This window comes from Dendropsophus ebraccatus, chromosome 6 (genome assembly GCF_027789765.1).
Source record: "Dendropsophus ebraccatus isolate aDenEbr1 chromosome 6, aDenEbr1.pat, whole genome shotgun sequence".
Classification (NCBI taxonomy): Eukaryota; Metazoa; Chordata; class Amphibia; order Anura; family Hylidae; genus Dendropsophus; species Dendropsophus ebraccatus.
In genome coordinates, this window is record NC_091459.1 from 10,803,848 (window position 1) to 10,831,832 (window position 27,985).

A 27,985-nucleotide genomic window follows, 5' to 3' on the forward strand; every position below is an offset into this window, starting at 1 on the left:
TTCTAAAAATTAGAGCCAAAGACCGTAGATGACATAAACTTTTCAATATAATACAATATATTTTTTACAGGTCCTTTACAATGCACAAAGCATTCATTCACCCTTCCTCAGGACTATTTTTAACAATGTATTATAAAAAAGGACCTGTCATATAGGTAGCGGGTACCTGCCATATAAACATGTATACATCCTTGTTACAAACCATCACAATGATTTATTCAACATATTTCTTGTACTATGTAAGTGAAGAACACAACGAAACATAAAGATAGGGAAACATGATTCTTATTTGGCTAAAATCCCTCATACTTATGGCAGCCGGGTCATCATTCATACAGGATTTTACATCTAAGAATTTATTAAGCTGTCAGAAACATTTCCTCGTGGAACAGCAGTTTTTTTCTGTGCTCTACAAGCCCTGCAACAAAAGCAAAGAAAGTCAGTTTCTATACAGATCCATAGAATCAATCATGGAATCAATAAAATAAAAAAAGCATTTAGAATATGAAGACAATGAGGGGGTTTGGGGGATTTACGAAGCTTACGCCAGAGGCATACGCCAGGGAGAAGGTGCAGATTCGCCCCTTCTCCTTAGCGTACACCTCCCGTGCGCCCCGATGGGTGGGCTGGCGGAGCTTGCGGGGGTGTAATGAGGCGGAGAGGAGGCGTGGCCTCCTCCCGCACCTGATTTATCATGATTTACGCCTGCTTGCAGGCGCAAATCATGACGCAAATCTACACCTGATGGAAGCCTCTTAGTGAATCCTGCTGCGAAAAAGGGTGCGGGGCTTAATATAAGACCGCCGTACTTGTACACCAGTCTTCATAAATCCCCCCCAATGTGTATATACAGTACAACATAAAAAGACCTAGAATGTTAACATACATCGTTTCAGATTTAAAGTGTCACTGTCATTTTTTTGTTTGTTTGTTTGCAGAAATCAATAGTACAGGGGATTGTAAGAAATTTTGCAATTGGGTTTATTAGGCAAATATGCAACTATCTGCATTCAAAAAGACTTTCCCCAGCCCCCCCCCCCCTTCCCTCCTTTCTCTCATCCACTGCTCATTATCAGGAAATCTCAAATCTTTTAAATCAGTCGAGCCCTGTGTAATCTATGGAGAGGGGAGGGGGGAGGAGGGAGAGTAGTCGCCAGCAGAGAGAAGAGAACAAAGGATTACACAGTGGGACCTGTGTGAAAGCTGGTATGCAGAGGTCAGAGAGGTCAGTGCTGACTTCAGAGGAGGTAGCCCGGTGGTGTAGCTGTTAATTAACTCTTTGTTGTCCTGTTTTGGTGCCTCATCTCTCTCCACCCCTCCCCTCTCCATAGAGAACCATGAAGACAGGGGGGAGAGTTTCAAACTGCTTTTTTATGATAAAAATGCACTTTTTGGCTAATAAACCCAACTTCAAAGTTTCTTAAAATCACCTGTACTATTGATTTCTGCAAAAACAATTTTATTAAAAGTTATGCTATGTTCATACATTGTTCAAACAACAGTCGTTGTTGCACTGAAAATTGCTTTGAAATCAATGCACAGCAGCTGGAAATAATTGAGCAAACAATGGCCGTTGTTTAATATATTGTGTGAACAATGGCAGTTGTTTGCATTGACCTTTGATTTTTGCATTGATTTTTTAACGACAAGAGGGGCCATTGTTTTAAATGCAAACAATGGCCGTTCTTGTCATGAAAAATACATTGTGTGAACATACCCTTAAACTACAAAAAGTTCCTTTCAAGGAGTTTTCCAGCCATAATAGACTGATGAGCTTTCTATGGGATAGGTCATAAGTCACTGATCGGTGGGGTGCTGACATGCGGCACCTGCGCCTATCAGCTTTTTTATGCCTGTACCATACAGTGAATGGGGCTGGGAACAGTTTGTCTCCGTTTATCGGTTCTCTGTGTAGTGGTAGTGACCTATAACTGCAGTTCTATTCCTATTTAAGTGAATGGGACCTGAGCTGCAGTTACAGGACACCTCTATTGCACAGTTAATGGAGCCAAAGTCTGTTTATCGTGTAGAGTAGGTGCGGAACAGCTTTTAATAGCTCATCAGTCTATTGATGACATTTATTTCTCTGGACATTTATTTATTCATTATTTGGTTATAAAATTTGTTAGGGTTAAGAATTGGAAGAAAATTTGTAATATAGCACTATAGTGGCTGCAGCCATATTTGAGAAAAACTATTTTAAAAAATCTGAATCTTATGGCAGGCTGTACAAAGAATTTCTATAGAGTGTATAATTGTTCAGTCAAAGAGATGTTAGTTCCAAGTTAGCATTTGCTTATACATATATATATATATATATATATATATAGAGAGAGAGAGAGAGAGAGAGAGAGAGAGAGAGAGTTAGCAATGTCTTGCAGCCCTTGCTTTTAACATAAAAGTTAATAAAGTTCATACTTACCTATTCTCTTGCGGTTTCCTGCAGCCTCCTGCCAGTGTTTCCTACTTACTGCTGAAACTTATGGCCCTGTCTCTTCAGTGACAGGCTGCTCAGCTAATCATTGGTTGAGATGCTCCCGCCCTCCCCCCACCAAACCAGAAGGAAGAGTGGGATGCAGTCAAGGTGAGAAAACTCCTTTACCTTGTAATGCAGCCATATGAATGGCACTAAAATATTCTATGCAAACAACGGAAGCTCACACATATTTATTAAATATAAGAAATGGGAATAAACTGATTTTTTTAAACCCGTGCTTACCGTATTTGAAGCAAAGTCAATAGAATTACTTGAACTAAAGTCAGTAGAATAATTCCAGATATAAGCATATAAAATATAGCATCTACAAGATAAAACATTAACTAATGGTTAATATATTAGATACCCATGGCGCTGGTAAATATTGTTTTTTTTTTACTTGTCTCTTTATTTTGCTGAAATTTGAAATATGACAAATAAGTATTTGCACAGTTGTATGCACTGAAACTAAATGATGAATTTTAGCTATAATTGACTACAAGACGAGAATTTGAAAATCATTAACAAAGATGTTACACTTAATTTATCGTATTTTTCACTTTATAAGATGCACTTTTTCTCCCCCCAAAGTGGAGGGGAAAATTTGATGAGTCTTTTGTGTGTCAATGTGTCATTTTCTGCCCATAATGCCCCCTCCGTCAGCGCCCCCTTCTTTACCCTGACCTTCACCCCCACCTACAACCCTACCTTCACTCCCACCTATACCCCCACCTTCACCCTCATCTTTACTCCCACCTTTACCTTCACCTTTACTCCCAGCTTCACCCCCACCATCACCCTTACCTTCACCTTCACCCCAACCTGCACCCCCACCTTAACCCCAACCTGCACCCCCACCTTCACTCTCACCTTCACCCCCACTATCACCCTTACCTTCACCTTTACTTCTAGCTTCACCCTCACCTTCACCCCAACCTGCACCCCCACCTTCACCCCAACCTGCACCCCCACCTTCACTCCAACCTGCATCCCCACCCTCACCCTAACCTTTACCCTCATCTTTACTTCCACCTTCACCCTAACCTTCACCTTCCAGTAAGTTTGGAATTTAGTATCAGTGGCTTATGTTGTTCTGGGAATAGCACTAAGGGGGTGACAGTATCATTTTACACTGGTTTTCCAGGCAAAACTGACTGATGAGCTATCCCCAGTCATTGATTGGTGGGCTGCCAACACCCCACCCCATGATGGACGCCCAATGGACACAATGTATTAAATGACAGACATCTAATGCGCATAGTGTATAAAATAACTGACGTCAAAATAATGATCATGACAATTATTTTCGGACGCCTTAACAAACAACAGACATCATTTTTTAGTTGTTCACACAGTTTTTCTTTTTTTCACCGTCCTTTTACTTTCTTTACTATTAAATTTAATGGACTTTTCAATTAAAGACACAAAGTCCACCTAACCTAGAATAATGGACCAACAGCCACTATTGTAATGACAGGTGTCCAAAAAGCGAAATGACTGATGTCTTTTTAAAATTTTTAAGCACACAAGAAAAAATGTGGTGGGAACATAGCCTAACAGTTCCGCTACTCCACAGCACACTAGGAATAAAACTATAGGAGATGCCTGACCTTGTGGATTAGAAAGGCACTTTAAATTACTAATTTAGTATAGAAAAGGGACAATTCTCATTAGTATCCTAAACAGCACAAGCATAGCATCATTTCATTAGGGATACATAAATACATTTTAAGCTGCCATATATTGTATGTATTGGTCACTGACACATAAAGACAAACACAGTGTTATATACAGTATATTGACATTTGTCTTATTAGGGAAATATCACTATATTTACTGTTGCCCGGCAGCTAAAGAACTTGTGCTTCATAACAATACAGAATATTTGCGATTTAGATTAGAATGTAAGCCGCAGGGAACAATTTTTTTATTTTTTTTTAAAAATCACTGTGCTGAGACACCTGCTAAGATAGAGGAGCAAGGAATATATATAGCATAGTTATATAAGCATAGTTAAAAATAAAGTATAAAATAAATGTTCCCCAGAACACCCCTTAAGGATACAAAAAGATGTGATAATGTGATAGAAATGACATAATACCTTACCAGCAGGAAATCTTTGTGTACCGCTGCTTTTAAGCTGTTCCCCTTGGGAATCAATATAAGATGCATGAATTTTAATTGCAGTAATTCTTTCTGTATAAAGAAAGTGCAGCCAATGATTAGTAAACAGTGTCTTCAGTGAGTATCTTCTGATGCAAAATGTACTTATAAATAAAGTAGTTGTCATAAAAAAACAAAAAAAACAACAAGTATTCACAATGTAGTGTTTGAGAGCTATAGACTTATGCTAAGTTTACACGGAGCGATAATTGGCCCGATCGCACGATTAATGATTTCGAAGTGACGATTTTTTTATAACGATCAGCCTTTAGATGGTACGATATATCGTACGAAAAAATCGTTTTACGATCGCGTGCCCGCAGCATGGCCCGCCCGCAGCCTTTCCCCCTCGCTCAACCGCAGCCCCCTGCGCCGCCCCGATAGCCACCCTCGCCGCTCCGATTGCCACCCCCGCCGCCACTGCTTTGATCGCCACCCACGCTGCTTCGATCGCCACCCCGCCGCTCCGATCGCCGGAAATTTCAAACGGCTCCTCTTCAGCCAATCAGTGCTGCCATGCATTGATTGGCTGAAGAGGGGAGCCGGGAATTTCAATTGGCTCCTCTTCAGTCAATCAGTGCTGAAGAGGAGCACTGATTGGCTGAAGAGGAGCCGTTTGAAATTCCCGGCTCATCTCTCCAGGCAATCAATGCGCTGAAGAGGGGAGCCGTGGATTTTGAAGACCTGCGACGCGGAGCAGGTAACGTATGTTCTTGGCTGCGGTGGCGGGGTCGATCGGAGCGGCGGCGATCGGAGCGGTGGGGCGATCGGGGTGGTGGGGGTGGCGATCGAGCCGGCGCAGGGGGCTGCGGATAAATGGAGGGCCGGGCTGCGGATGAGCAGGGGGCCGGGCTGCGAGCGGGGGGGCCGGACTTTGGGCGGCGGGACTTTCGCGCGACGACTGTTTACACAGAACGATCGGCAAATTTTTTGCGAACATTGATTTAAGAACAAGTTAGAAGATCAAAATGAATGATTTCTCGTTCGTCGTGCGATCGTTCGCTGCGTTTACACGTACGATTATCGTTCGAATTCGATCATTATCGTGCAAATTCCCCCAATAATCGTTCCGTGTAAACCCAGCATTAGGGTTCATTTACACAGAAAGATTATCTGACAGATTATCTGCCAAAGATTTGAAGCCAAAGCCAGAAACGGACTATAAACAGGAAACAGGTCATAAAGAAAAGCCTGAGATTTCTCCTATTTTCAAATCCATTCCTAGCTTTGGCTTCAAATCTTTGGCAGATAATCTGTCAGATAATTTTTCTGTGTAAATGGACCTTCAGGGTACGTTTACACAGACAGATTTATCTGACAGATTTTTTAAGTCAAAGCCAGGAACAGACTATAAACAGAGAACAGGTCATAAAGGAAAGATTGAGATTTCTCCTCTTTTGAAATCCATTCCTAGCTTTGGCTTAAAAAATCTTTCAGATAAATCTGTCTGTGTAAACACAGCATTAAAAAACCCCCATGTGTCTGCATTGTTTTAAGAACCTGTTGCAATCTCCTGGAAGTACTGGCAGTTGGTCTCCACTAAGCCTGCATAGCAGCAGCAGGGTCACCAGTTAGAGAGGAAACCAAGGAGGTTAGAGTCATGGGAGAAAAAAAACAGTACAGGCATCTAAGTTACTTTACTAAAAGATGTGTACAGTTTGTGGTACACATCTGATTTTAGTAACTTTGCTTCATGTCACAATCCCTTTAACCCCTTCAAGACAGAGCCCATTGATGCACAAAAGTCTGGGTCAAAATAATGCAATGTTCCTCCCCGCCTTCTAAAAACCATAGCGCTTTTATTTTTCCACCTACAGGGCTGGTTGGGGTAGCCTAAAAATTTTGATTGCTCTTTTTTATTTTTTTTCTGATATATAATTTAATAAAATCAGCAATCCTGGTGCGTTTTTTTTTTCCCGTTTACGCCATTCACAGTGCGGGAACAATAATGTTATATTTTAATAGATTGGACAATTCCGCACGCTACAATATGTAATATGGTTATTTATTTATTTATATTTTTATTTTTACAATGGGCAAAGGTTTTTTTTTTATTTTTATTGGGAGGGGGGTTATAAGGGTTTTTTAATACTTTTCAAAACTTTTTTATTACACTTTTTTTTAACACTTTTATTTATTGTAAAATATGCAATCTTTAGATTGCATATACTGGTCTATGCTATGCCATAGCATAGCATAGATCAGTGTTATCTGCCTGAGAGAAGACTCTATACATGGATTGCCGAACCGACAAGACGGAGGTAAGGAGCTTACCCACACCTGTCGGCACATGCGATCGGCTGTGCTGTGGGGTCCCGATCACTCAGTGACAGATACTTGATCTGTCACTGAGCACCTTAAACGCCGCGACCGCTGTAGATCACGGCGTTTAAGAGGTTAATGAGAGTCGGCTGCGGGATCGCAGCTGACCCTCATTACCTCCGGCCCCGGACACAGATGTGAGCGGGATCGCTTTCTCTGCAGCACTCCCGCTCACATCACAAAGCCCCCGTCAGTGTAGGAACGTATATATACAAATTACTGACTCGAAGGGGTTAATATTAAAAATAAATGAAAAAATAAATGACATCTATTTCACAGTCTCCATAAAAAATTAAAGGGATACTCCAGTAAAAATCATTTTCTTTCAAATCAACTGGTTTATTTAGCTTATATATGTTTGTAATTTACATCTATTTAAAAATCTCAAGTGGTGTTTTTTTTTTTTTTTGAATCTGACACGTTGCTCTCTGCTGCCACCTCTGCCCAATACAGGAACTGTCCAGAACAGGAGAGATTTTCTATGGGAATTTGCTGTACAGTTCCTGACATGGACTGAGGTGGCAGCAGAGAGCACTGTGTCAGACTGGAAAGAACACACCACCTCCTGCAGGTGATAAAGCAGGTGAGAAATACTGAAAGGTTTGAGATTTTTAAATAGAAGTAAATGACAAATATGTATAACTTTCTGAAACCAGTTGATTTGAAAGAAAAAGATTTTTGCCAGAGTACCCCTTTAATAGCTACTTGTTCTTTATTTTTTTTTAACAAAGAAAATGGTCACTAATACAGAAGTTTTTTTAAGGCCATATAGGAAACTAAGCAGGGAAATATATATTCACAAGGTGTGTTTTTTATCATAATATGACTGCACAATGTAGAAAGAAGGAAAAGGTCAATTACACCAATTTCTACAAGATGCTGAAACTCCTGTTTTAAGTTGTTTATGTTTACAAAAAATCATCTGTAAAAGTCTCTAATGATTAGTAATGCAACAAAGCTCAGTAAGTGTTATAAACCTCTTCCCTCATTTAACGAATCTGTCTACAGTAAATATACGAAAAGGCGGGGGATGGAGCTGCTGGTCCTTTCTCTCTCTCTCTCTAAGTGGCTGCGAGACTCCATGCCGTGATAAGGAAATCAGAAGCTTGAAAACATATAATCAGCTCTGATTGCTGAGCACAGTACCTGGAGGGGCCCCACTAAACAAATATGATGAGAGATTAAATATAATATTCAACGGGAATGCAAAAAAGATGGAAAAAATCCTTAAAGGGAATCTGTCACTAGGTTTATTCCACCTTAAATGAGGGCAGCATAAACTAGTGAGAGAAATGCTGACCAGATCAGTCTATTACTTACATCATTCTGTTCAGCCGTTCTCCTAATATGCTGGAGAATAAGATTCTTGCCACACCCCTCCCCCTGCCCTCCAGCTGCTGATTGACAGTTGACTCCCAACACACAGCATGGATATATAACTTTCAATCAGTGGGCGGAGTTTTCTGCTTCTCATGAATATCCAGGACTACTGGGCTCACGCACATAATGGAGAGGACTACTTTTTGTCCATGTTATTCAGGAGGAGATCTCTGGATTAGTTGCACAGAACAACTTAAGTGATACATCATTCTGTTCAGCTTCTCTGTCATTAGTTTTTGCTACCCTGAGATAGGACACCATAAACCTACTGACAGAGTCTCTTTAAAGTGGTCAGCCTTCAAGCAACTTTAAAAAAAAATATTTGTGGTAAAAAAAAAAAAACAACTAAAAATGACATGTTTACCTCCCACACTTCCTCGTTTCTGTTGCTGTCGCTGAGCCCTGACCCCCAATGTGTAGCACTTCTGACATCAGGGTTAGCCCAAGCCATTGTTCACTCAGCTAGTCAATGGTTGTAGAGGTGTCCCATCACAGGCAATGACTTGTGTCAACTCTGATCCCAGAAATAAAGTGCTGCTCATTAAAGACAGGGTATCTGTGACAGCGGTACAAAGAAAGTATATATGATGGTGGTGGTGGTGGTTCTATCCCCCTTAGCACAAAACAATACCCCACAGTCGTAATGAGTCTGCACTCAGATACTAAGGGGGACATGTATCATCTGGCGTATCTTTGATTTTCGGCGGAAAGTGCCGTTTTGCGAATATTTTATTCGCAAAACGGCCATTTTGCGAATAAAATATTCGCAAAACGGCACTTCCCACCGGGTACGCCGGGGGGCGAAATGGGGGTATGGAGGGGATGGAACGGGGGCGCGGACTCATAGTCCGCGCGATTCATTATTTTTTTCTCTTAAAGTTACGCCGAAAACCTACTCCAGTCCTCAGCTGGCGTAGGTTTTTAGATGTGCGCACTGGAGCGCACAGGATTTATGTAGAGGCAGTCCACCTCTACATAAATCTTGGTAGCGCCGGAGATGCGGGGACATTTTTAAGTCCGGCGTAAAAAAACATCGGACTTAATAAATGTCCCCCTAAGTGCATATTACAGGAAAAGTGTGAGAATAGATGAATCTGCGACTTGGACTCCCTGGCCTACGCCCCTGCTGGATATTTTTAAAATAAATGTCCCCTATTGCGTCTTCACTTGTTCAAACTTTTCTCTTCCTTCCTAATCTATGCTTTTTTTTCTTGTATGCTATTCTTATTTCTCTGTGACAGCACTATTTTTTTCTGTGCGCTGTTGTACTTGATAATAAGGGAAATTATCCTCTATGTGGGCTATACATTCACAGTAGTACAAATGACTTAATAGCGGCCTGATTTCCAACTTACTTAAACATGATGTGTTATTCAAAGTGTGAGAGAACAATTCACATAAATGCTGATCCTCGTAGTTGAGCTCGCCGCTGCACGTGCATGGGATTTGGAGTTTTGTCCCGAGTGTACGGATATACGCAGCACGACATTCATCACTTCCAGAACAAGTCACGTCTTCTTTGTGGAAACCGAGCAAACAGCTCCTATTATTGCCGCATCTGCTGAAAGGTTCCCAACATTTTGATTGATAGATCCCATAGCGTTCACTGTAGAAATAAAATATCATGTTCAAAAGCTCGCCCATCTAGCAAGCTAATAATAAAAGCTGCTGAAAGCCAAAAATGTGCTATTTGATATACCTCAAAACCAAAATGGAGTCTGCAGAACTCATATACACTTATAAATTCACCAATATCCTCATTTTATCATATAGGAAAAGTTAAAAGAAGGTTTTATACTGCAAAATGAGTTAAAGATCAGATGGATTATAGGTAGAGATGAGTGAACTGAACCTGCCAAACCCAGATTTATTTCAAACTTTGCAAAAAATTTGGTTCACTACCGAACTCAACTTTTTGGCAATGTTCAGAGGGTTTCGGCAAGATGATAAAAAAAATAAAAAAAAAATAAATGTATTTTTAGTTGTCCACAGTCCCCCGGTGTCTCCTGGTGGCTCTCTGGTCCCATCCCGGCGTCTTCTGTGGTGAAGGCTTATTCATACAATCACAGGTTGCCTAGAAAAAGGAAACACTGTGACTTGCGATTGGCTGAACGAACTTTCACTCTTGTCTCTAGAGTGACAGCCCACTCAGCCAATAATAGGTTGATTAGGACGGGACAGCACCACGGCCTGTGATTGGCTTTCACTCTTGTCTCAGGAGTGACTGTCACTTTAGAGACAAGAGTGACAGACCACTCAGCCAATCACAGGCCGCAGGCGTCCTAGTATTTCTGTGATTGGCTCTGATTAAAAAAACAAACAGAAAAAGGTTAAAAAATAATAACTTTTAGGTGCCAGTCACTTGTGTGTTAATACAAACACACACACACAAACACAGTTATTGGAGAAAGCAATGGCTTTTTCTAGGCTGTCCTTTCGGGAGATGCAAAAGTTTTAGAAACCAGGAAAGTAAATGAAAAGCCAGAAAAATTATCCCCTTTTTGAGATCATGTGGTTGGTATTGTAGACTTGCCCTGAAGTAACAGCAACATGGTGGGTAGACTGGTGGTGGTAGTAGCAGCAGCAAATCGACAGCAGGGGCAAAGAACTGGTGGTAGTAGTAGTGAGCAAAAATAAATTCTCTTGGTGAGATAACCCCCTTTAAACATATCTATATTCCTCCTTTAAAGCGAATGTACCATCAGTTTTGCACATGGATAGGACGGTGGGGTTGCAGGGAAGCCAGTGCCGCAGCAACTAACCTGCACAATTCATTGTCAAGACAACTCTGGATCACATGAAGGCAAGATATGGGGACATCATAATTAGCTGTGCAGGATTTGCTATGAAGAACATCTCCAGCAAGTTGACAGGCTTTATGAGACTGATCACATTCACAGAACGCCAGCATCTGAGACATATTGAAAGGCATTGTTTCATAGAAGGCACGTATTGTTCTCTTGCAGTCTTTCACGTTACATGCAGTTCCGTCTGCGGGACATGCCTTCATAAGTGCAGCCAAGTGTCTATTGCATACTGAATCCTCAAGGCAGAGTGCAGCAACATCAAAGCAGGACTTGGGACCTCCAAATTCTATAAGGAAAGCCAGGCAGTAAATATGTCATTTAAAGAACATGATAATGAAATTAGGGAACAGAATCGTGGGATCTATTAATGGCTATGTTCACCCTCTTTTTTTTTTTTTTTGACAGTTTTTATTTTGGCCAACATTTTTTAGGTCTTTTTGGAACATTTTTAGGCTATGTTCACACATTGTATTTTGGAAAGTATCTCTGTCAGGTAGTTTGGACAGTATTTGTAGCCAAAATCAAGAGTGGCACTGACAGATTTACACAGTTAGGCTATGTTCACACTTCTAAGCGTGGTGCTACTGTTCTGCGTGCTGGGCACCACATGGTAAAGTTGAAAGCCTGTTGCCTGCTGTAGGGCATTCTTGTAGTGCATTAGTTAGTGAATATGGCTGTATACTCTTTTGAAAAGCCTGGTATGGATACAATGCGTAAGGCTAGCGTGAGGGGACGAGGACGGGGGCACGGAAATCCCAGTGAGGGCACAAGCCATGGGAGTGGAGATGCAATGCGTGCAGGTGAGGGGAAGCCAGCATTACATTCATCCAGAACCCTGGGTTCATTGGACAATTAGGCAGGGGCCAGAGTACACCGCTTCTGAGGCCCAAGCAGCGTGAACAAGTGGTAATGCTTCCACTCAATTGTCCAACAACCAATCATCTACCCAGTCCACTCCTTTTTCTCAACCTGCCCAATCTCACCAACAGAGTCATCCAGAGCCACCCTTGCCCACTCTCAGGAGCTCTTTTTGGGTCCTTTTCCCAGATTGTACTCCAATAAAATACTTGAAGAATCCCAGGAGCTTCCTGAGGAATTTCTGTGTAGTGATGCCCAAACACTGGAGCATCCACCATCTCTCATAATTTTTTTGGGGGTCTTTCAAGGGCCTCCATATAATTTTTAAGAGGGTCATGTGGGTCAAAGAAGTCGCATGTAGCTGCAGCTACTTATAAGTCAGTAAAAGTAACGTTTTAGATAGGCAGCAGACCAGTGTGTGTTTTTGGCTTTTGCCCCTTAGTTTTTTGGTCTAGTGGTTGTATCCACCTGGTTCTGCTTCTCCAGGCACATCTTTTTTTGTTTGAATCGGGGTCTACTCGACTCTAAAATTCAAATATTTCACTACTCGCTCATCTCTAATCCTTATATAACGTTCCATATAAAAAATATTCCTGATTTGTTTTCTTTTGGTTACACATGTCACATGTCATAATATTATTAAGTTCATCATGGTGTAAGTGGATTATGCAGAATTAATTTAACTATGGTATAGAGACTTTTTAAACAATTTTAATCAAAGTATTTTTACAGTCTTTACTGTTATGCTAGTCAATCTGATTGATAAATTAGGACATTATCTGAAATGGAATCTACTGAATTTGCCTTCTATGTCTACACTCCAAAGATGAAAGTTTGATTTTTGAGGAGTTGATCACCAGAGATGTGATGTTTTCAGTATGTTTTCTTATTATGCTGATGGCATAACTGAACATACTCACTTCCCAAGTTGAACATATAGCTGACATTCTTTAATGAAAGCATAACTCCTATTATTAATATTAATTATATAGTAAATAAGGTTGTAAAAAGACAAGAGTCCACCAAGTTCAACCTATAGAAACCCTACTGTGCTAACCCAAGTCAAGGCAAAAAACCTCATGAGGCAGATGACAATTTCCCCATCACAGTGAGAAAATGCCTTCCTGACTCCAATGACAATCAGAATAATCCCTGGATCCTATTACATGTAATCTAATGCCCATAACTTATAATATATTATAATTATTATATTTTTCAAAAAAAGCATCCAGGAATCCCTTGAACTTATTTAATGAGTCACACCATGACAAGTAAGGATGGTCCAAACCTGCCGAAGTTCGGGTTCGTACGAATGCGAAGGCTCGGCATCAGATTCCGGCTTCCTGGCCACTCCGTGCAGCGGGTGGATACAGCGGGAGGACCGCCTGGAAAACTGGGATACAGCCTATGGCTATGGCTGTATTCCAGTTTTCCAGGCGGTCCTCCCGCTGTATCCACTCCCTCCACGGAGCGGGCAGACAGCGGGAATCATTGCCGAGAGTTCGGGTTTCAACAAACCTGAACCTTGGCAGGTTCGGACCATCCCTAATGACAACATCATGTGGCAGACAGTTCCACAGTCTCACTGCTCATACAGTAAAGAATCTGGTCTGTGCTGATGGTTAAACCTTCTTTCCTCTAGACATAGAGGATGCCCCCTTGTCATGGTTACAGACCTAGGAGTAAGAAGATCACTACAAAGATCTCTGTACTGTCCTTTCATATATTTGTACATTGGGATCAAATCGTTCCTAAGATGTCTTGTTTTAGTTGGTTGGAGTCTCACTGCTGGGACCCCCATTGACCAGGGGAACAAGCAGTCCAATGGCCCCCCATAGTCTTGTAATAAAGTCACCTGGATGGAGATTGCTGTGTTCCTGGAAGTGAACATCTCCCAGCTTGTTCTCCTGAGTGAGTGGTGGCACGGGGGACCTCCATAATGAGGAAGTTAAACAGATTTTACTAGATCTAGGCTCTAGATTTAATCTGATAGGACACTGATCCAGGGATTTATTCTGATTGACATTGAAATAGAGAAGGAATTTTCTCACTGTGATAGGGCAATCGGCATCTGCCTCATAAGGGTTTTTTCCTCCAACACAGTAGGGTTTCTGTAGGTTGAGCTTGATGGACTAAATATGAAAATAACATATATTAGGGTTTCTCAAATTAGCTGTACTGTTCCCATTAACACCCTTCCCCCTCTGGAAGTTGTACTGTCCCTATTTGCACACACACTAGTATCTGTATTGCCTCCATTCCATAGGGATCGAAGCCCAGAACAATTGTCCAGTTTACTTCCCCTAATGCTGCCCCTATATATTTGACATATCCAGAGGATCTGTGATTTTTAAGTATTATGTTTTTTTTATATCATAATACAGTAAAGACTTTCATCATATTTAAGGTTTTATCTTGATAAAAAAAAATTTTTAGGAGATACATTACCTATATCCTTCAATAAGCTGGAATCCCATTCTAAATTAAGTGTCCCTTGAGAAGAATCTAAACAAAAGAAATATAAATGATATCTAGTAGTTACGATCAGATACGGACAGATATTTATTTCACAAGTCATAATATAAAATTGGTTCCCACCATCATAGGTGCTTTATCAGACCTGATGAAGTACCTAGAATGGTGTGAAATGGCCTGATCATCACCTTATCACCCTACAGTGATGTCTAACATTTGTTCATTGTCCAAAGTGTGTTTATTGTTGGATGGTTACTATGAACAAAGGCTAAAGATTTTTAGTTTAGTGAGTTTCTGCTCCTTTTTTCTCATTAAATGGATTTATAGGGACTGTTTTTCTGAGCATTGCACCACCTGGTCTCTTCTAGATATCCTACCCTACTCTATATACCCTACTCTTTATCTCTATATACTCTGTCGAAAATCTTCTATGTTTCTATATCTGTACACTGGGGGTGCCTGGCCTGACTTTAGTGCATTAAGTGGCCCAATTTGCATATTAGAAACCGGTACTTGTGGTGGGAATTCAGCAGCTTTAAAGATGGACCGAACCACCAGGATGTACAAGCCGCCTTCAGGTTTTTTTTCCAATGATCTATGTCAGGGGTGTCAAACTCAAATACACAGTGGGCCAAAATAAAAAAAATGGACAAAGTCGCGGGCCAACCTTGATAATTATTGAAGCGCGAATGCGGTGTTCCTGGCACTGTCTGTGGTGTGCGTCTCCCAGCGCTGTGCACTATGATAAATGACATAATAAATTGCTATATGATTAAACCCAAACCCATGTAATAGCCAACTGCCCCAATATTGCCCCATGTTGTAGCCAACCCATCCAATATTGCCTCATGTAATAGCCAACCCAACCAAAATTGCCCCACATAGTAGCCAGCCTTCCCAATATTGCCTTAATAGTAGCCAGCCACATGTCCCATATAGTAGCCAGCCCTCCCCAATAGTATCATATAGTAGCCAGCCTTCCCCCATAGTCTCATAGTAGCCAGCCCTCCCCCATAGTCTCTTATATAGTAGCCAGCCCTCCCCAGTACTCTCATATAGTAGCTAGGCCTCTCCCATAGTCTCATATAGTAGCCAGCCCTCCCGCATAGTCTCTTACATAGTAGCCAGCCCTCCCCAGTTCTCTCATATAGTAGCTAGGCCTCTCCCATAGTCTCATATAGTAGCCAGCCCTCCCCTGTAGTCTCTTATATAGTAGCCAGCCCTCCCCAGTACTCTCATATAGTAGCCAGCCCTCCCCTGTAGTCTCTTATATAGTAGCTAGCCCTCCCCAGTACTCTCATATAGTAGCTAGGCCTCTCCCATAGTCTCATATAGTAGCCAGCCCTCCCCTGTAGTCTCTTATATAGTAGCCATGGCGGGCCAGATGTAATTCAAACTCTGAATTGCCTGGTGGGCCAAAAATAATGGCACTGTGGGCCAGAGTTTGACATGACTGTTGTATGTGGTACATTTGCTTCAATATTAAGCTGAAACTTCTTGTTCTACATTGATAGCTTTTCAGCAGCGTCCGCCTAATAATCACAGAGAGGATAACAGCAACAGTTTGTTCAAATGTATTTTGGGGTTATTACATTGAGTATATAAAACCGCATGCAAAAATATTTAAATTTACTTACATGAGTCAAAGTCGACTGCAGTGAAATAATTTTTGTCTTCGGAATATGTTGAAATTTGCCGTTCTTTTGAGTGTTGTAAACATGTATTATTGTAAATGCTATTCCATACTTTTATACATCTCCTTTTTGTTGAATTAAGGCATACACAATTTCCCAGAACAGTCTTCTTTAATTCACTCCAAGCTGTCAAACAACTTTGTACTGCATCATTGAGAATGCATTCATGTGGGTGAATACACTGAATTTTAAAGTTTTCATATAAAGAAAGGCAATTATGGTCCTTTTTGCATAATTGTTTTGCTGAAATGCAGTCATTAGCCTTTCCTGGTAAAGAACCCACAGATATTTTGGACATGAATTCTTTTTGAATATTGGTGTGTTCATGATAAATGGGTCTGTCGGGGATGGTAGGCACTGTACGCAAAAGAAAGGAGTAGTTGTAATTCACAGCATTATACTTTAAGCCATTGTAAAATAGCTAAATGCCATTTGGCTACCCAACCCAGATCAGAGAGCCATTGCTCATCAGCTTACTTTTCCTTTTGAAACCACTTTGGGAACATATCAGAAGAATGGGGCCGTCTCGTTAAAATAGACGGCCATTAATAAAGAATATGATTTTTTTCAGAGGATGTCTTTTTAACAAGATGGCTGCCTTTACCCATGTTGATCATGATCATTTTGTAAAAATGGTTGTTAATTTCCCTTTTTTATTGTGGGAACATAGCAAACTCTTAGTTTTGCTTAGAAATACTGACCAGAACACTGACCAAAATACTATATGTGAACACAGCCTTAACACCTTTCCGCAAATTCACGTACTAGCACATCCTATTCAGGCAGTGCCATGCCAGTACGGCACTGGGACGACATGGGCACAGAAGCTGCGCTTGTACTAATTAGAGAATCTCTTGGATATGTTAAAGCATCATAGAGCTATATAAACAGATATGAAAATTGGTCCTAAAAGCCGTAATTAGCCCGGTCCTGAAGGGGTAAAATGATTATTCTCATCAAAACAACTACAGTATATGTAAAACAGTAGGTCATTAAAGACACTTTGCAATTAGTTCTATTTACCTTTTTAGCTGTATCTCCCTTCTAGGCACCCTGAGCTATCTGTCATGAACACAGTTCACTGTCAAGGTTCCTGACCAACTATCTGTATTAGGAGCCATGGCTTGGCTGATAACTCACTCCCTTTCTACCTAACAACCTTATCTGCAGTAATTCATCTACACACTGACATTTCCCAACCTCATGGAGCTGTCAGGATAGGGCTTGGCATTGCAGAGCCAAACACAGAATAGCACAGTGCAGAGCAGAGTACCACAGTGCTGCTGGCTGGAACCTTCGATTCAAAAAGCAGGAATTAGAAGCAGGCCAGTAACATGAAGAGGGGTAAGTTTGGGAGCTGAGAATACCCTTTTAAAAGGGAAACAAACCTGCCAGTATGTCCCTGCAGCGCCCCCACCGTCCACCTCCTATGCTTATTCCTAATGTCTTTCCAACTGTAGTTGTCACTGAGTTACAAGTTTTTCTAAAAGCTGGTCCATATCCAAGATGGCACCATTTGGAAAACGACATTTCCCAGCATGCATTGCACATCAGAACCCCAGAGGTTAGAAAGAGAGAGATGAAACAACTGTGTTTCCTTTACCTTATACTGCTCAGGATCCTGTAACTGTTCTGTTGTTTCCCTATCCCTAGGCCAAGAGCTCATAATGAGCAATGATTTGTGTGATGTCATTGGTGGTCGGGGTAAAAGATGAGGCATTAAAGTTTTCCTGGCAGCAGAAGACACAGAGATCATGTGACTATGGTCTTTGAAGTGAAGGGGAGGTCAGAGGAGTAGAGACAGAGTGCACCAGGAAGTGATGGTTTTCTGCGGCTTAATGGTATGTGCTGCAGACAAACAGCCCAACTCATGTAATAGAAACCTATCACTAACAAGCTTATATTATGGATGGGAGTAGCATAAGTAGACTGGTCATTTTCATGCGTGTACAGCAACAGTGCCTGTATGCCTACTTAAATATGGATAAGTAGGTATGAACAAAGTATTTTGCCTCAGTGCACCAAAGGAGCTAATATAAATATATCTTTCAGGTGAAATTTCTTGAAAACAGCCAGACATACAAAGATAACAAGAGAGGTGCCGGAAGCAAGAGGTAGGAGGCTACAGAAAAATATCAGCAGGTTTGTATACATTACAGTTGTCTATTAAACAATGTCTCAAACTATAATGAGCATTTGGATAAATACTTTAAATAAGTATAGTCAATCAAAACTGTTTCGCCCTGTTTCCTCCATGGGCACCCCCAGTGGAGGACACTTGGGGGTGGGGCATGGTCACATGCTCCTCTATTTCGGCCTTCTTATGGACAGAATCACCACAGGGAAGGGCAGCACTGCCTGGAGGAGGGGAGTCTGGTACACAGGGAGCTGCTGTCAGTAAGTGCAGTGAGTGCATTTACTTATACTGAACAAAGAGCAATTTTACTATAAAGTAAAGAACATTTTTATTGTGAAAAGCAGTGACATAGAGATGTTAATGGATGTATAGAGAAGGACAATAAGATAAAACATACTGACCGTTTTTTGAATTGCAGTTTTTTCCCAGTAACTTCTTAACAGTGCAGTAAATATCTTCTGAGCAAGTACAAGCTTTGAAATCCGGGTATGTTTCAGTGAAGTAAAAAATAGTCATATTGCAATTCATCAAACTTTTTAGTTGACAATTGACACCTAAAGCACAAAAAAAGTTTTAAATTCTTTAGGCAAATTAAGAAAAGTCTTATGAACTTAAACTCATTTAGATCAGAAAGTCTATTTATTTTTAAACACAAATCATGAAGACAGGGGGGAGATTTATTAAAACTGGTGAAAAAAAGAAGTAGAGAAATAACATTCAGCATCTGTTCTCATTTTAACTGAAATGTTTCAGAGGTCCCTTTGAAATTGAGTTGAGCACTTGTTCTCATGGATCCGCTATGTTGCCACTACATTTTTCCTCTGCATTTTTGAAAAGAAAAAATGACGTCCATTATTTTGCAGTTTGGTCTCCCATCAGTGCAGTGACGGCTGTTGGTGCATTATTCTAGGTCAGGTGGACTGGTCGCCCTTTGTCTTTAATTGAAAACTCCATTGGATTTAATAGTAAAAACGGTGAAAGGACGGTGAAAAAAGAAAAACAATTTTCTTTTTTTTGTGTGAACAATTAAAAAATAATGTCCGCTATTTGCAAAAGACGTCCGTAAATAATTGACATGAACATTCTTTTGATGTCCGTGCAGACATTGTCCATCATTTTATACAATGTGGGCATTGGACGTCCCTCATTCCATTGAATTCAATGCGTTGCATTGAAGTAAATTAAATCTCATCAATAACGGACGACTTTTTAAATAGTTGTTTTTTGGAACGTCGTGTGAACATGATCTGCTTTTTCTTGCATCAGTTATAATAAATGTCTCATATTTGTGTTACTATTGCACCATTGATACACATTGTTTAGGAAATTTTTACTATGTGTGAAACCATAAGGAATATGTAAGAAAATATAAACATACAGACTTTACAGTATCTGCTAGGGTTAGGGGAATAGGGGAAAAGTAGGAGATAGTGGGGGGTCCGACCCTCGAAACCCCCCCCCCCCCCCGGCGATATCCGTATCGGACCCTGCCGACTCTGTTATGATTAGAAACACACGTTCCAATGGGCATATGTTAGTAATTATATAATCTGGGTCCACTTTTCACCCGTGCCTCTCTTTACCCAAAGAAATTAAAAACACAATTAAAGCCTTAAATATATTATTGTATACAAAAGAAACAGAAAAAAGGCTCATGCTATAAATCTTTCATTTATTTTCAAAGAATCGCACACATTAAAAAAGACAATATATATCAGATATTTCAAAGGTTACAAAATGGTGTCCTGCAGACAGACTGCCAAAAGTATATCACATACCAGCTTAAAAATAACCAATGTTCTCACCAAGGTGCCTATAGACTCATATAGGAGGTATAAGAAGGTCTCCTAAAATAGGATTAAAACCAAATTGTGACCACCTCTTAAACGTAAAAAACCTATAGTAAAATCAAGATAATTCACCCATGGCAGTGTGTTGACGTTAACCCCTGGCTCTGTTATGAATAGAGTCCCGGAATGGCACATTATCCGCGGCTCTATTCATTTCTATGGAGCGCCGGAAAGCGCAGAGTACCTCGCTCTTTCAGCTTACTCGGCTGTTACCGTAGCTCCATAGGAATGAATAGAGCCACCGGTCACGTGCCGACCCGGGACTCTATTCATAACAGAGCCAGCAGGGTCCGATCTGGAGATCGCCAGGAGGTTCAAGGGTCAACCCCCCCCCCCCCCGGGATCTCCTACTTTTTCCTGAAATACCATTTTAAATTTGATCTTTAAATGGTAATACTAAAATAGCTGAATTGTATTACATTATATACACTTAACAGTGAGTAAATCTAATGAATATATGTAACATTGGGTAATTTTATATGATTAAATGTGTTTGCAGTTTTAGTGATATACTGTATTGTCAGATAAAGCCAAATATTATTTCCCCTAAGCACAATCCATCAAATGCTGAAAAAGATGAAATATGAAACCAGCGGCCCGGGTGCTTTATGTTCTGCAGTTAATAATACATTTCATATTCTAACAATTCAAGAAGATTCCTTTTATATAACCTCAAAGAACCAAATAAAATTATGTCAGTAGTTGAACACCGATATTGTTCTCGACAGACAGCTGAATAAATATTAAAGGCAAACACTAATTATTGATAAAAAGGGAATGATGGCGGAGCTGAAGCATAAAATCAACAAGAGACAGGCCCGGGCAGGACATTTATATTGCTACATATTCAACTTGTTTCATCATGTCTTGTGCTGAAAACCATGTAAACCAAATACATATCATATAAAATCTAGAACAATTTATGTTAATTATATTTTCCTTCTGTGTTGGTGAGCAGAGTAATATGTCACAGGGATCTGCAATATATAAAATATACAATATATACACTTATGTTTGTGTTGGAGCGCACAATTTTTGCATGGTCGAGCATATTGGACAATAAAAATATTAAAAACCAAAGAGATTCATAAGTACTCTTTAGGCGATGTTCACACAACCATTTTTTTATGGTCTTTTATAGTATGGTATTGCATCTTAGCTCAAGTTAAGTGAATGGAGCTACAGTAAGTTGCAGTATCTACAGGTACAGGTATAACTCTGTGCTTGGAAGAAGGATACCAAGTTTTATAATACTGGACCCTTTAGATTTCCTTTAAAGGGAATGTGCCATCAGAAAATGATTTATTGTTTAAGTTTTTATGTTAAACATTTTTTTTAAAGAATTTTTGGTGACTTTTTTTTCAAATTTTATTTTATTTTTTTATCTATATTGTAAAATGTTTTATTCTCACCACTGGGACTAAAACTAAGCTGAGACTTCCTTTGTTTGTGTTGATAAGAGGAGGCTGCTGCAAAGTGATCTATACAGCATTGCAGCAACATGTGACACCAGTTGGTAGAGGAGACAATAGCAGCTCCCCGTGGAATGACCTTTTCAAAGGTCGCAGAGCGCGCTCAGTGATGTTTTATATTTATCTCAATGGGACAGAGTCTACATTGCCATCTATGTCCATGTAGTAACAAATCCCTGCCAGGATCAAAGGACCAAACTATTCCTCTCTATGGATCAGCCAAGGTAAACTCTAAGACAGTTCTACAAGTAACACTATTAGATGGCACTAAGCACACTACTGAGTAATGATACCTTTTCCTTTATTAAAGCGTTTCGGACTGTGTAGTAATTATTAGGCCTTTCTTGAGCATAAACTCGATCCATAGAGGGGAATACTTTGGTCCTTTGACCCTGGCTAGGATCTGTTTCTACATTGCCATATACGACCATTGCCATATACCAAAGGCTGCGGTACTATCATTGACATAAACGCTTAATAGAGTTGTACCTATTGTATAGCACAACTCTGCCAGGTGAGTGTATTAGATTAAACACTCTTGGCTACGTTCGCGCTGTCTTGAGATATTGCACCAGAAGGCGCCCCTGTTTTTTGTTCTGCCTTCTATGTCCATGAGTTTTGCTGTAAAGCAAATGCTGTTAAGAACAGCCCAAGCAATATGGCAGCCTCCATAACAATGTACAAAAAGTGAAATAAAAAAATAATAAAGTCAGAAAAAAGAATCAGATTACAATAAGAGAATAAGTTTTAGTATGTAACTCTAATCAGTAGAAGAAAATTAAGGTGACCCCTTCCCTTTAAGAGGCACTGTCGCAAAACATTTTTTTAAAGAAATCAAGTAGTTATGTGATCAAGCAATTACATGCAATTATATACCTGCAGTTGCAATATACTTGCTTTATTTATTTTTATAGTTCTCTAGTTCTCTATGTTTACATTGATGTTATGCATATGGCCAACCTGTCATCCATACTCCCTATATGTCATTATTTGGTCTTTTTTTCTATTCAAAAAAGAGAGCACACACAGAAAATCCCAGACACCTGTTCATTAGTAGCTTGTATATCAACTCAGGACAATTACCAGGAGACAATGCTCTTTGTTATGCAACAATTCCTTCAGTCCAATGTCACTGTGTGGTTACAGATGCCTGTGAGTGCACAGACGGGGACTTCCTGTTTTTTGAACAGAGAAGAGACCAAATATCGATACAGAGGGAGCATGGAACGCAGTTTGAGTGGCCATATGTATAAAGTTAATTTAAACATAAAAAACTGAAAACAAAATAATAAAAGTATATTGCAGAACTACTTGCAATCACAACCCCTGTTAGTTTCATTAAAAAAAAAAAAATATTCGAAACAGGTGCCTCTTTGAAATAAAAAAATAAATTGAAATAAAATAACTTTTGTGCTGTTCCCGTGTAGACAATAGGCACCAGTTCCTGATCCTTTTTGCTTCCTGATGGTATGATGTCCATGTGACATTACTAAATCCCTGTGACCAATAACCAATGTATGATATGATATACAGACCTCTATGACTTGCCAGAGTCAAGTAACATCACATGTATGTGACACCAAGGCCTCCGATACAGCAGAGGGAATAGGAAGCCATTGTTATCAACTACACAGGGACATCACAAAACCCCAAGGTAAGTTTATTACAATGTATTTTGTACTGTGAGATGTACAGAGTAATGTTCCATTGTAGCACTTTATTGCATACAAATCCTACCAGATTAAAAATATTTTGATTTGTTGCTAACTTTTTTAAAAAAAAAAAACATTGGCCGGCGTCTTCGGCGTCTCCAGCGTCTTTGAATCTTCCTCACTTCCAGCTCAGCCAATCAGGGCTGAGTAAGCTGGAAGGCATATGATGTGCTCCAGCTAATAAAAAAGGCTGCTGGTGTGCAAGTGCACTAGTAGCCTCTTCTCTCCCATTCACTTTACTAGAAGATGTCGAGGAGGAAGAAGACCAGGCCCGCCCCCAAGCTCTGATGACATCGACACAATATGGCGCCCGGGAGAAGAGAACATGGGCAAGAGTTATTAGGTATGTATGCTTTATTTAACTTTGGAGGGGGGGTTGGGGGGTAACGGGGCCAGAAATCTTATTTACACATATTACAAAGTTATGAAACTTTGTACTGTGTGGTAAATAAGCTAAAAACACAAATTGCCAAAAAATGTGAATGTGAAAAAAATAGAGTTCCTGAAAGTAGTTACAAAACGGTGTTCTCTCCAGTTACATAAATCATAGATTCTTTTCGTTTGTAACTTTCTTTGAAACTGGTTAAATAAAGCATTTGTCACTAACCTGAGAGGTCACACACCTGTTCTGTAGTAGTCCAAAGTCCCGCACACTCATCTGCAGACATTTTGCATTTCTCTTTAAGGTCAGAACAATTTACAGCTTGTGATCTTGGCAAGTTCAAAAGAATTAACCACAGAGCTAAAACACAATTAAGGCAGTCAATGAACACTGATATATACCAGTATATAAAATTTATACCAAATAAATAGTATTTATCTTGTTACATGCCAAGGTGCTATATAATGTACTGTATTAGGCAACAGTGACCAGTGTTGGAAATAGGAAAAAGAGTAAGGATCTGAGCAACTTTACCAAGGGCCATGCTGTAATATCTGTATGACTGGGTCTGTGCATCTTCAAAATGGCAAGGATTGTGGGGTATCTTTGAGTTGAGTTTGAGGAGGTTGATATTACTTACTAAAATTAGTCCAAGGAAAAACAATCTGTGCCATCAGTGCCCAAGGCTGATCGATGTGTATGATGAGCAGAGGCTATTCTGTCTAGTCTGATTTCACAGAAAAGCTACTGTAGTATGACTTGGAGAAAAAGCTCATATTGGCTTTGACAGAAAGGTGTCACCACACACTATGTTTCACAGATGTCTGGGAGGTAAATAGATGTCATTTTTCTCACCCATCTGCTTACCAGCATTACCAAAAAAAAGGGATCCTGGCTGGAATATCTCTTGAAGTATAGAGGTATATGACATTTTATAACCACAAGTGCAACAAGTAAGGTCCCTTTAATAATATTTAAAAACGGGGTCCATGGAGCCTCAGTTGTGAGTCTCAAAACATAAGAATAACCAGATATACCTACAGGGAAAGAAAACCTGTTTTCAAGGGGTGCCTCCCAATGGGGAGATCACCATACATAGCCCCTAATAGCCCCCATGTCCCAAATAGGGAGTTACCAGGGTGGCCACATTTGTGTCAAAGTCTAACTCAGTTGCTCAGTCTCCCTGAGCTCAGTGATTGCTGTATTTTGCTGGTCTACTTTTTATTGCCCCCATTAGCCAGAATGCTGCTCCACCCTGATGAGGGGCAAATACCCTGAAACAGCTGTCTGTGGATGGATTCCTGGCTTTGGTAAGCCCTTGTAATGTCACAATACTCGCAACTGTTAGTTAAACTTTTTTGCAAAAGGAGCCACCCTGATATTTTCCTGTTTGTGTCCCAATACTCACAACCGAGTGGGACCCCTTGGCAACAGGCTTTCCTTACCTGGAGGGGTATATGGCTATTTCCGTGTTTTGAGACTTGGAACTGAGGCTCCATGGACCCTGTTTTGTTTTTTTTAGCATATTTAAATTTATACGGGGCAATGTATCAATAGAGACTCTTGAGTTAGTATGTCATTGGAGTTTTTCACTGATCTCCCTGGGCTCAGTGATTGCTGTGTATTGAGACCAAAACCTTTTTAATTATACAATAACCATTTCAGTAGATTGTTTTGATGTTTTGACCTTACCCAGACTTGCAAAGCGAAGTAAAAAAGAAATCCAATCATTCACTGCACTATGAAAAGTAATGTCCTTAAAGAGTCAACCACTACTCACTCACAGTTTTCTCTTTACATTAGCCTAAGGATAAGCCATCAATCTAAACTTTCAAGGGGAAAAAAACTATTTCGTGAATAGTAAAAATGTAGGTCACTTTATCAAATTCCCCAAATACAATGTTTATCTGAAACACGTTTTAGGTAAATGTCTAGAAAGGAAGATGCTTAATTCCAATACAAATATTGGTTTCTTTTTAGAGCTAATTTGTCTATTAGGTCATACACCTTTTGCATTTAGTACTATGTGTATTACATAGTGTTTTTGTATTATTCTGCTCAATGAAGTCTAAAAAACACAGTGTAATTACAGAGGTTTACACCTCTAACTCTCTGCAATTTTTTTTAAAGGACTCAAGTTATTTATTGTACATATGTAAAACATTTTTGAGACATGACAGTGAAATCACCTGCATGATGCAGTTTATATCACTAAACAGCCATATATATATATATATATATATATATATATATATATATATATACCCATAAAGCACAAACATATCCTGATAGAATATCACTAAATCACACTTTTTTTTTTCTTTTATAGTTGATCATTTCTCACCCATTATCGTGAGATACGTTGAGCTAAGAGAAAAGATAAAGGTTAACACATTTGTAAATGGATATGAAAATGAAACTGACTCTTCCAATAACTTTCCATTGTCTAATTTCTTCTTCTTACATCAATATAGAACAAAGGTGATGAGAATAATCAAATAAACCACAGAGCCTAAAAAGCGTCAGGTTGGATTATCAGAAAGACATACATTTCTCCATTCTATATAGTTAGCTATCTGGTATAGCTACTAAGTATCAGGTTTACATATCACACAATCACAAAAATGAAAATTAAAGTAAATGTACAGTTAGCTGAAATGTTTTGCAATACATAGTCAACTTTGCTTCAGAAAATATCGAAAAGCAAGTGGCACTCACCGCATCTTCAAGGTGCAGTAGTTTCTTAATTCAAATCTTTATAATAAGGTGCATGGAAGGGAGTTGGTTGTGAGCTCTTCATGCACTCTCAGCCACTCTCCCTCCTAGGCATATTATTTTAAAGATGTGAATAAAGAAATTACTGCAACTTGAAGACGGGGTGAGTGCCACTTACTTTATCTATATTTTGTGAAGCATTCCTATTGGTCACTTATAAAGTGAGCACCTCGTTGGTCCTGAATTGGGGATTAGATAACCAGCTGGTCTAATATAATGTGTGTAGGTTGTGCCACACTCACACTCTCTCATAGACTTTTGTGACATAGTCAGCTATCTTTTCTATACAACATATAAAATTATTTAATACACAATAAATATTTTTTTCAGTCAATGGCAAATGTGTCAATCGGTCTAACTGAACATAATGCTTTAATGCAGTGTGAGCCAAGCCTACATAGTTGCTGTATGTCACTTGTCATTTGTCATATGTCATTTATACATGAGTAGAGCAGATTTTCTGGCAAACAGAGGGTTTCTGTAAATAAAAGGCTTTCTTACCATGGCAGCAGTGATTCTATACATAATATGTTATTTTCTTTTTGTAATGAAAAGGCGCTTTCAACAAAAATGTCTAAACACCTACACACTCTCTAAGTAACTTTATATTATTGTAACTTTATATTATTTTATGTTTACATAACCCTAGTTATATAAGTATATCCTATACAATACTTTTGTACAGAGGGTGATGTGATTCATACAATATATCTTTAATAGAAAAATGTAAGTAACATAAAAAAAATATAAATAATTAAAATCTCCAATAACAACCGAATGAAGATAAATACTTGTTATTGTAAGAGTGATATAGTCTTTATCTGTAGTAGTGTATATGTTCTCTAACGCTTGACTTCCATTGGTTGTTATAGTCTATGTTCGTCTCTCATGCCTTGTTTCAGGACTGTGTTTGCAGAGCTTAAACTATTGCTGTAAGATGGTCTAAATATACTTCAATAGCGGTTTATCAGCTGGGGAATAATAGCAGGCAATGTACCCAGGAGCTGAAAGAACACCTGTTCAGACATATTCCTCTGTATTAATAAGCTCCTATAATAAATAAGGATTATGCATGAGATCCAAAAATGAGCCTTAAAGAACACACATCCACTCTAAATCTATTGTGTACACAATAAAACTAGTCTAAAAAAAAAAAATCAGATGTCAGTATACATTGATCTCTTACCTGCTTGGCTTACATGTAAATAAAAGTAAGAATAAATACAGTAACAATAAGGCAATCACCGTAAAGTTACTCACGTCATTTGTACATCCAGCATCGGTTCATTCACAACTTTTAAAATAATGCATGCTTGATGTAAAATTGATGTAAAATTGCTTTGGTTACCTTTCAACCAGATGTACTTCATTGCAGTAAAGAGTGAATCCAGTGTTACTAGTGAAGTGCATGTGTCTAATGAGCTGGAGCAAATAACCATCAGCTAGGATTTCAGCACTACTCCTAGAGAACAGCTCCAGCCC

General features: G+C 39.5%; 1 protein-coding gene across 2 annotated transcripts; it reads right to left on the reverse strand.

The window, feature by feature from the left end:
• Positions 1-18: 18 nt before the first annotated feature.
• Positions 19-27,931, reverse strand: GFRAL (GDNF family receptor alpha like). 2 transcript variants are annotated; one of them, XM_069973418.1, is made up of 10 exons: positions 27,852-27,931; positions 23,954-24,088; positions 18,714-18,866; positions 16,119-16,532; positions 14,455-14,511; positions 11,104-11,434; positions 9,697-9,947; positions 4,583-4,672; positions 2,720-2,801; positions 19-418 (listed from the first exon to the last, which is right to left on the reverse strand). In XM_069973418.1, exons 1-10 carry the CDS (start codon positions 27,871-27,873, stop codon positions 349-351), a joined length of 1,605 nt encoding a protein of 534 aa, XP_069829519.1. In that variant the 5' UTR covers positions 27,874-27,931; the 3' UTR covers positions 19-348. The 2 variants fall into 2 exon arrangements, with proteins under 2 accessions (XP_069829519.1, XP_069829520.1); XM_069973419.1 differs by having other exon boundaries at positions 331-418; positions 4,578-4,672.
• Between the last annotated feature and the right edge of the window lie 54 nt (positions 27,932-27,985).